General features: G+C 33.4%; 1 protein-coding gene across 1 annotated transcript; it reads left to right on the top strand.

Moving 5' to 3' along the window:
• Positions 1-7,017: 7,017 nt before the first annotated feature.
• Positions 7,018-10,399, top strand: LOC141670912 (uncharacterized). Its single transcript, XM_074476968.1, has 4 exons — positions 7,018-7,727; positions 9,653-9,773; positions 9,862-9,981; positions 10,179-10,399. Exons 1-4 carry the CDS (start codon positions 7,237-7,239, stop codon positions 10,200-10,202), a joined length of 756 nt encoding a protein of 251 aa, XP_074333069.1. The 5' UTR covers positions 7,018-7,236; the 3' UTR covers positions 10,203-10,399.
• Positions 10,400-11,217: the final 818 nt, after the last annotated feature.

Here is an 11,217-nt window from a genome sequence, read left to right as displayed (position 1 = left end):
GTTACTATCATGATACTTATAAGGGTTCCCGTAAGGGTTTTAACTGTCAGCGCTACTTTAAGTAGTCCAACCATGAACTTGGCAAGAGTTCTTATTATCTTTGTGAGTTTATTATTATATCGTCGCATCATCTCTGAGGTTTATAACGCTTAGCTCTGATACCATTTCTGTAACACCCCCAGATCCGGGGTCAGGGATCCGGGTCGTCACGGTCTTTCTTTCCACAATATCACTTAACTGAATTAATAATAAATAACCTCATGTTGTGACCCCACACTAACACACCACAACCCATTATAGTCTCAGAGATGAAATTGAAATAAGTACAAGTCTTTGAATCCATAATTTAAAAGTTATTACAACCCAAAATGATTACTTGATAAGTTTACAATTAATTGTCATTATCTGCCACAAGTTATAATTATACATAATTGATTCCCAAAAGTAGAAGGTCTGATCTACAGATAGATCTACCTCTACAGCTATAGCAGTTATGATCTCAACAGGAAGGCGCGGGGCGCTTCCCACGCTCTTACGTTGGGTCTGCTTGAGTCTGGCCATCTTTCCTAACCGTTGTTGTGTGATGAAGAAATAAAGCAAGAGTGAGCATTACAGCATGCAAGATAATATATAGTGTAAACAATAATGCAAGTATCTAAATGGATAACTTACTAAAGTCCTTTATCAAGTGTAAGATAATTACTTACTGGATATAAGCAAAAACAAGGGATGAAGTTACCAAATACTTCACTATACTTATATCATTTATAAAGCTACTTGAACTACCACTGTTCAAAGTATAATGAGCTTTCAACAGTTCATCACATAGATGAGACTACAAGACAAGATTTGAATAGATTAAATCTTTGAAGTATTATTGAATGAAGTAAAGTTATGATATACTTCATTAAGTCCCGATATACATATATCCACATATATATCTCTTTATACATTTCCTAAAAACCTCTGTCATGTAAAGTATGAACAGAGTTTGTAACATCCAATGAATTTTTGGAAAGGAAAAGAATTGTGGCATAAACCCGGTATCTTGCTGATCAGGCAAAGATACCAATAAGTAACCTTTTCTACTAGTAGATGGACGAATTCCCCACTGGTCATCACCCTGGTCGCAATAGGACCTTATGCTGGACTGCCACTCAGCCACTTACGCATTTGATGGACTCCCACTGAGCCACTTACACTTTCATGGACGCCCATTGAGCCCATGTTGCTTATGCCGACTCGATAGATGGACTTACTTCCCGAACGTTGGGTAAGTAATCAATTCATTTACCAAAACAGCAACCTTGTTGCGAATATAAAATACATCACAGAGCCGGATCCCTCCGGTTTTGAGTGAGTATTTAAATCCCCTTTAAAAGGAAGATCTTAAATATATAAAAAAATGAGTTTTGGGATCCGCTCTAACTTTTAAAAATTATTTTAAAGACTCGAAAACACTTTAAAGAGTGTTTGGAGTAATGCTGATATAATAAAGTAAATCAGTCTCAATATATTAGAAAATATCTGAATATTATTATTTAAATAACATTCCCATAAAGAATAATCTTTATAAAAATAATTGAAGTAGAAGTTGTAAAACTTATACTTGAAATGAATAGTAAATAACCAAAGATATACTTATACGAAAGTAATATCTTTATTTGAATAATCAAAAGTAAGTTTGATTATCGACACATTATTCTTTAATAAAATAAAGAATATTATTCAGTAAATAATCGGAGTCATAGGTCCTCAAATGAATATTCAAATAATATTCATTAAATAATATAAACTGAGTCATAAGTCCTCGAATGAATATTCAAGTAATATTCATTAAATAATATAAACTGAATCATAAGTCCTTGAATGAATATTCAAGTAATATTCATTAAATAATATAAACTGAGTCATAAGTCCTCGAATAAATATTCAAGTAATATTCATTAAATAATATAAACTGAGTCATAAGTCCTCGAATGAATATTCAAGTAATATTCATTAAATAATATAAACTGAGTCATAAGTCCTCGAAAGAATATTCAAGTAATATTCATTAAATCATATAAACTGAGTCATAAGTCCTCGAATTAATATTCAAGTAATATTCATTAAATAATATAAACTTATCGAATAAACCTTATTCGATTAATAGTTTTGAAAACTATATCAATATATATATATATAAATATATATATATATATCATATATTCGAGAACATCTACTCCCGGTTTTAGAAAAGGGTTCACCTTTGGGTCCCCTATCCTCAGGGTATACGCAACTACTGCTTATCTCTAGCATAGGTATTATGCAACTATAAGCATTTGAACCAACAAATATATATCAAGATTATGAAACAGACATGCATATATACCATATCACATGCTCCAATATATCGCAAGAATTTGCTAATAACAATCATGCATCTATCACAAGATAATGCATATACACATATACATCACAACAACAGTTATACGGGTAGAAAACTTGCCTGAGCGACTGGGTGTTACAAATGGCTTGAGATGAGTCTGGTAACCTATAAACAACATATAAGTTGGAATTAAACCAAAGTCACTTATAAATCTATACTTTAACCAATTTAGACTATAACGCTCGCTTTGCGCTTACTGATTCTCTTAACTCGCTCGAGTACCCTCAGCTCCACCATTTTTAATAAATTAACCATTACGAGTTTTAAGGCGATTCTTTCGCGAGTGTCTTACCAACTGCCTATTACACTTTACATAAATGTTTCATACTCCAATTAGACTTTAATGTCTTTAACCTATGTTTCAAAGTAAGGCGAGGGGTAATGGTTCGTTCGCGAAACGCCGTTACTTCAAACGGTCGTTTCTCCTAAACCGTACATCGGAATCAAACGAACCACATATCAAAACGAAGCTCGTAACATGAACTATCTAATCATGGCAATGGTCAAAACCTAGCAGTGAGTTCACGGGTCCTAATGTTAAGAGCAAAAACAGTCTAAAGTAAATCGGACATTACGACGGCTATGTTTACGCGATTACCAATTTTATTCTACTCCAAACCAACCCACAATCAACCCACAATCACAACCCAATCAAAACTCCATCCATACTTCACCATAACAGTCCCCAACAACTCAAAATTATCAATTTATACTATTCTCAAACATGAATTTAAACTATACTTAAGTTCATTAATCAATACTCCAAGAATTACAACTCCAAAACATTACAACACCAACTATCCTCTACATTCACAACAAACAAGCCTCTCATGAACTATAACAACATAACTAAACCTAACACTCAAGTAAAGTTAGGGTTTGGAGGGGTTATACCTTCCTTGAAGAGTGGAGAATCAAGTAACTAGCTTGGAATCACCCTTAAAAGTCCTTATCCAAGCTTAATCTAAACAAAAACTCAAGAACAAAAATTTTAGTTCTTGAAAAACACTATTCACCATCTTCTTCCATGATTTTTAGGAAGAGATTGTGAATGATTTAGGAGCTCAAACTTATAGGATAGCTATATCTATGCATAAGGAGTCTTGGATAATTACCTTGCTAATTAACAAAGCTTGGAACTAAGATTTTGAATTTCTTGCTTTGAAGAAGAAGAAAAATCCGAGAGCTTTTTGGATGAAGAAATGAATTAATTTTGTGTTTTGGTGAAATGATTTGTTGGTTGGTTGATTTTGATTTGTTTTGTTTTGTTTTCTTACCTTTTACCATGGTAACTTTTGTGTGGTTCTAATTCAACCAACAACACACTTGCTTTGGTCATGCTTATGTCACCATGTGATGTCACCCTCCCACCTTTGTCCTCTTCTCATTGGTTTGATGACATCATCCCCACTAATCTCTTTGATTAGCTTCTAATTACTTGGTTAATGACCGCTGATCTGTTATACGGTTCGCTTAACTTTCATTTTCGTTTATCGTTTGAGGGATCATACCCGGGATCTTATTACTTGGGTTCCCTTAACCTTTTTCAATACATTATATTCCTTTTATGATCCTCTCTTACAATCCTTGAATTTAAATCCTTTTTATCCTGTTACCTTATACTCAATTCTTTCGATATCTGGTGGATTTTCGGGAAAAATTAAAGTGTTCGGATTTGGATTCTAACGATCTTTGCATACACTTATTTATCATAAGGAGTACTATTACGATCTCAGAATAACAATAAAAGAACCCCTACATAGTGTGGCATGAAAAGTTTTCTTATTCAGCAATATCAGCAAAAACACTATTTATAAGGGTTACAAAAAGTTCAAAATTTTGGGGTTATTACATCCATCTTTGAAAATCTTCATAACTTGCATGGAAATGGTAATGCTTCTTTGTTTTCAATTTCCTCTTAAACAGGCTGCCACATTCCTTTTGCAAACACCCAACGCATGTGACTGTGTTGTCACTGTCAACAGATATTTGAATTGATCATCCGTCGGGTACACGCTTGTCATCCGTCGGGTAGCTTTGTTGATCATCCGTCGGGTAGCTTTGTTGATCATCCATCGGGTAGCTATTTGACACTTGACTTCTTTTCACTTATGCAGAATTACAAGACATCTCATATTTACAATTAATCAACCTATTCTGCATATCTAACAGTAGTCAACATGACACATATGCTACTACAGAATCTATACAAAGTTATTTGCAGAAATGTGCTACACTTCTTATTATTACATAAGCTACTCACTCGATGTATGTCAAATCATCATCCGTCGGGACTATATTGAATCATCCATCGGTACTATATTTGATCATCCGTCGAGTACTACAAAATACACTAAGTTAAATCTATTAAGGTGTTTTATTAATCTAATCATCAAGTTCACAACATATTCCAACAGGGCTTAATTTTTCCGTCAGATTGGGATCATTTATAAAATAGATATGAGACATGTATCATATTTTTGAGACGGATATAAGTCGAGATACCGGATAGTCTTGATCAATTTACAGCTCTAACTGCAATTAAGTCTTATATACTTTACCCCGTGCAATGCACGGACTGATTATAACATTTATAACCTTTTATTATTTTATTATTTTATAAAAATAAACTATAAAAAATAATAAATTATATATTATTGAGATTAATGAAGTGAAATATTTACGTATTATTTTGTATGTATTATATTATTGAAGAATTCAAAATTTAGATAGTTAAAATCTTTAAAAGTCCTCCTACTATAGTCTATAGGTTGCTTAGCCTATAAAAAAAGTGGTAGCCTTGAATAGCAGTGGTGTGTGCAGATGATTTTGTATTATTTTTTTAGTATTGTTTTTTTCTTGATTTATTATTTATTTTGTTATATTATAATTTGAGTTACTAAAATTATTACTGAAAGTATTTGATTTCCTACAAAAAAAAGCTAAGAAAGAAGTTGAGTGCGATTACAAATTCAGTTGGATAATAATTCATCGAGTTTGTAGTTATATTAGATACATGATTTAATATTTTTAATTAAATTATATTTCTTTAAACTTTATTTTGAAAGGTGTTAACATACTTTTTAGGAAGATGTTAATCAACTGACCAAATAAAATCATATTTCGCTTATAATAGTAATGTATAAATAAATATATATTAATAAAGATCACACTGGTTTGACGCATCACGGAAGCGTAGGATAAGTAAGCGCTAATTCTCGCAAGGACTCTTACACTTGAAATCCATTAATACCTTGAATCCACAAGGCAAAACTTAAATCCACAAGAGTTTATTAAATCCACAAAAAAGATATAAGAGAAAATTCTTAAGGGTTTTGATTTCAATAAAATATTTCCATATGTTACATTATAGAATTGTTTATATAGGAATAGAAAATCTCAAAATGAAATAAAAATAAATCATAATTAAAAAAAATATTACTTATAAACCGACATGATCATGTAGCTTTGAGCATGAACATGCAATGTCTTTCATCTGGCCACCAAAAAGCTATTGTTGTTTTTTTCACTTTTGGCATGACCATGCAATCCAGCAGCATGAGCATGCCATCATATATCCTTAATAGCATGACCATTCAGTCCTCAGCGTGATCATACCTTTGGTCTTCTCGCACTCATCACACCCTTGATTATGTTCCGAAAATCCTCTTACATTAGACTCCTCCCCTTCAAAAGAACTCGATCTCGAGTTCTCTAGAATAATAATCACGTCAACTTGTTGTATATCTCGCCATGGTCGTGGTTTTAAAGGCAACAACCTCATTGGAACTTTGTACCTAAACTCTTTACCAAGTCTAACAAATTTTGAAAACAACACTTGAGTTAATCCAACCAAATTTTTATTAATCATTGCCGACTTAGAACTGAAACCAGATTCAACTTCTTTATACCCAATATTTGCAGAAACAAACATCACATGTTTAAAAATAGGATTATGGGCAAGCCTATCCTCTCATGGATACAAAATATACCCTTCATCATTGTTAATTATTCTCACCATACTTTTGTAATATAAGTTCAAATCAAACTGATATGATCTACCCATTGCTAACTCATATGATTCCACATCAAAATTATCAAAAATTGTAGTATTTTTGTAGCTCAAACTAGCAATGTCAATCACAAATTTTTTACTTGCAGTAGTCACAACCACCGGATTATTTTAAATAATATTATCTGTTACGACATTAAAATATACAATTCAGTTCCAGTTATTTTGTTAACAAAGATTAGAGTTGGATAGTCAAAATATTGCTTATTCTGTCGTCGATCATTTCAGTCTTGATTTAGTTTGGAAAGGTTGCTAACCGCAGGTGTCTATGACCGAATTTAAACAACTAAATATTAAATAATAACGATAAAAATATTTGTGTCTGGAATGGTTTGGAAAGTTGGTTGAAGCCGTGGACCCAATATCAACATCTCCCAACCCCTTAAGGTGCGAAGATTGTAGCATGTACTTCCAAATTCGTAAATGGCGCCAATCCTATGTACTGTCCGTCTCTGTAATTGTCATCACCAGCTATATACATAAACTAATACACTAGATAAAAATATAATATCAAAACATAGATGTAACAGCATCACAGCAAAAATACAAAAAGGATAAAATGTTGCCATCATCTAATCTATCATTCATCATATCTCTATTATGAATTTCACCACCACCACCCTCCTCCACCAATATCTTTAACCTCCACATTCACCAAAACCATTCCTTCCTCTTCTTCTTTGTTTTTTTATATTTTATTATATTCAAACTAGTTTATCATATGTAATTAGTCATGACACGATTATTTCGATCCAAATCTTGCGGAGTTGGGGTGTTGATTAGTACCACCACTAGTCATGACTTGGAATGCACTTCAAAGTCTCCTACACCTTCTCTTTACCTTACCAATGAAGAAGAAGAAGAAGACGAAGAGGAGGAGTACGATTATTTTCTCGACAATCCTATAACCACACCGTTCATAGGCCAGAATTATAGTCATGGAAATGAAAAAGAACAAAGGTCTCCCAATAATAATAATCAACTTCCTCAGATACTTTCGTCTGTGGCCTCAGCTTTGCGAAAGTCATTGCTGGTGACTTGTAGTGTGGTGCAAACAACTCAAGATGATTTTTCTTCCTCTTCCTCTTCTTCTTCTATGGAGATTGGATGTCCAACTGATGCTCTCCATGTCTCTCACGTCACTTTTGATCGATTTAATGGATGCTTCCTTGGCTTGCCACTCGAACTTCAGCCTCAGCTTCCACGCAAAGTTCCTAGCGCAAGGTTCGTCGATTTACGTCTCTCTTATATCTCTAAAGTTAGTTATCATGTTCAAGATGCAATCTAATTTGTCAATTCGGAGTAGTGTGAGTCTGTGAACAGTAATTTTAACTGTTTGTTGAATTTGTTGAAATTGCATCTTTAGCCCCCTTCATTCACGTTTTCTTTTTCATTAATCTTTAGAAAACAACATTCAAGAATCTTATTGTTGAAACTCTACACGAATAAACTGTCCGTGTACGTAATTCTTCCAGAGGCCTAATAATTAGTAGCGAAATACTGTGTATGGTTTTGGTTTATACTGATTCAACCATCAATCTACTCATGGTGAAATGGTAGTGATTTAGTTATGTACTCGGAGATGCTAGGAAGTACAGAAGAATACCAATAAATGAATCTTAATAATTAATTACTATAATTAAATGAACCATGTACCTGCTATCTACTAGCTGTAGAATTTTAATAACAATAAAAGTGTCTCTCTCACGTCACTTTTAATCGATTAAATGGATGCTTCTTTTGATCGAATGGCCCTAGGTGACTGGTTGGAAAATTTAATGCCACTTAGAATTCGCTAACCAGTAAGCACACTGTAAAGTGAGTTTGTAATACTAAAGATTTCATTCTTGATAGAGTCGACCAATTCCTTTTTCCTGTATTGTGACTAGTTCAGCATAGCAACATTCCTAGTCTCACGTGTTAGCTACAATGCTTAATCAACACCCTGGCAAAACCAGATGGTTGCCGTCTAGATGAGGGAAGCAAGGGGGGGATTATGTCAAGGTAGTATAAGTATAACTCCTTCCTGGCTATAATGGCAGAATTAGTGACAGATAAATGCTCGCGGCTCGTTGCTTGCTAAAAGTTAAACCCGTTGTGTTACCTGATATCGAGTCAGAATTGTTGAAGCTATAGTGGACAATTTTTTTGTTATTTCTTTGGGTCTGGACCAGTCGCTCTCTTCCGAAGATTATATTTCCAATAATTTTATCTTGTGAGTATGTAGATGAATTGGGTGGGGAACAAAGATCCGTGGGTAGGGTAAGTGGGTAAAACTTAATTTTCGTATGTTAAATTCGTTAGAAAGTTTCCCGTGAGAAGCAGTGGTCCTCACTCATGTCTCAACTAAATTATAAATGATATTATCAATGGAATTCATGTGTGACACTGTAATTCAAGCATTCAAGTTTACTTAATGCACTTCTTGGTTAGAAATTGCAAGATGATTTTAGCCTTGTATGTGAAAATATGTACTTGGTTACAGAGCAATCATTCTCAAACTTTCTGGCATGGCAGTGTAAACAAAGAAACTAATGGTTCTATAAACTAATTCCATATTTACACCGAGGCAGAGGTCAAGCGAGCAACAAACAAGCTGCTGCCCATTTGTAGATTATTAAACCAATTCTTTTAAAGACCACATCCATAGACCTATGTGTTATGTAATTAGTGTGCACGATATTTTGGGCTTTTTAAGGAATTCCATAACTTCTAGTGCTATCAAACCAATAGTGTCAAATACGTACAGTACAATGGTGGTGTGTTGAATTTCCAGCACAGTTCCTCATGTTTAGTCACTTTGGCTGTACCAGCATTGGAAAAAGCGTCTCCCACAATTGGGGATACTCATATAGCATTTGCAGAGCTAAGTTTTGCAAAGTTGAAACTTATTCAAATTTAATGATTTGAATAATATCATAAAGATAAAGATGATTCTAAAATACCACTTTCCTGGATGTTATTATGCAAGCTAATTTTTCCTCAGTGGATAGAAAACTTGTCTAAAAGAAATAGTGTATCGAATTTGAGGAAGTTTTTTTTATGTAGCCATTCTTACATTGCTAATATATATCGAATGTCATCAATTTGTTTGGATCTTCATTCTGGTTCACTGAATTATATAGCTAATTAATTGTCTTCTGGTTCAGTGTCAGTGTTTTTGGGGTTTCTGCCAACTCAATGCAGTGTTCTTATGATCAAAGGGGAAATAGTGTACCAACTATTCTACTTACGATGCAAAAGCGTTTGTATTCAGGGGGGGGCCTTCAGGTACAATCTTCGCAATAAAAACTGATCTATAGTTGGTTTGATTACGATATGATTTTGAACGGTGGTCTAACATGTGATTTGCTCGAAGGCAGAAGGAATTTTCCGGATTAATGCAGAGAATACAGAAGAAGAAAGTGTTAGAAACCATCTGAACAGAGGTGTAGTACCGCGTGGTATTGATGTACATTGTCTGGCAGGCTTAATTAAGGTATTCAACATATTATGTTAATATTCAGTTGGCCATGATATAAATCTCTAGTTCAATATCGAAATATTACACATTTTGTTTCTATATCTTGTCAAAAAATATTGTTTGTTCCTTGTGCACTTTGTGTAGTGTTATAGCATAATAACAGAGTACTAAATATTCCCATCCTTGACCTGATACGTCTAAACTGTCATCAGCCAGTGAATACAACACTTGTGTGAGATGGGAAGACCAGATGCTAGTCGCCGTAGGGCTGTTCACAAACCGAGTTGTTCATGAACAAGTTTGAGCTCGACTCGTTAAGAACTCGTTCGGCTCGGCTCGTTAACGAACTCGAACTTGAACAGACAAATGTGTTCGTTAAGCAAAACGAGCTTGAGCCGAGTTTTGGGTTGTTCGGCTTGAGCTCGGCTCGGCTCGGCTCAAGCTCGCTCGTTAAATCTCGAAAAAATTTTAATATATCCAGAATATTTTTATATAGCTATGATTTTTTTTTATAAAAAAAATCTGACTTAGTTATAATTTTTTTTATCTTCCAACAATCAATTTGCATACCATATGTGATATATTTGACATGATTTGAATTTTTTTAATTTAGTTTAATTATATTTTAGTTAAGATTTTTTTAAATATTTTTTCATCGATCCAACCGTATGGATGTCATAAAATATATATTAATGATATAACCAACTTTTCATATCAAAACGGTTTTATTTGATTTTCCCAATTTTAACGGTCAACTATTAGTTTGAATAATAACTCTAACTAGTGTTTAGTTCGGATTTGTTGTTTCGATTATTTTAAATATACTTTATATCGATCCAACCGTATGGATGCCATAAAATATATATCTTATTGATATAACCAAAGTTTCAGATCAAAATAATTTTATTTGCTTTGCTATTTTAACAGTCAAACATTAGTTTGACTAGTACTGGTAACTAGTGTTTAGTCCAGTAGTGTCTCGACTTATTTAAAATTATTTCTAATTGATCCAAACCGCATGGATGTCAAAATAAATATATTTTAATGATATAACCAAAGTTTCAAAAAAAAAATATTTGATAAGTTATTTTCACTGTTAACAGCGGTTGACCTGAATTTTTTCTGGCTCGGCTCGTTTATGTTCACGAACAAGTTCGGGTTCGACTCGTTAGTTAACGAACTCAAGCTCAAACACGATTTTTGTTTGATAAGAAAATTCGGCTCGGTTCGTCAAAAAAAAACAATTAAAGC

The sequence above is a fragment of the Apium graveolens genome, chromosome 7 (genome assembly GCF_009905375.1).
Source record: "Apium graveolens cultivar Ventura chromosome 7, ASM990537v1, whole genome shotgun sequence".
Lineage (NCBI taxonomy): Eukaryota > Viridiplantae > Streptophyta > Magnoliopsida > Apiales > Apiaceae > Apium > Apium graveolens.
The sequence above is the reverse complement of the archived record's forward strand: the minus strand, read 5'-3'. Positions and strand labels throughout refer to the sequence as shown.

Bases quoted from the DNA above. Each gene is read 5' to 3' on its own strand.
- LOC141670912 (XM_074476968.1), top strand. From the start codon at position 7,237: ATGACACGATTATTTCGATCCAAATCTTGCGGAGTTGGGGTGTTGATT. The intron at 9,774-9,861 runs GTACAATCTTCG...ATTTGCTCGAAG, and splicing joins ATTCAGGGGGGGGCCTTCAG to GCAGAAGGAATTTTCCGGAT. The intron at 9,982-10,178 runs GTATTCAACATA...AACTGTCATCAG, and splicing joins GTCTGGCAGGCTTAATTAAG to CCAGTGAATACAACACTTGT.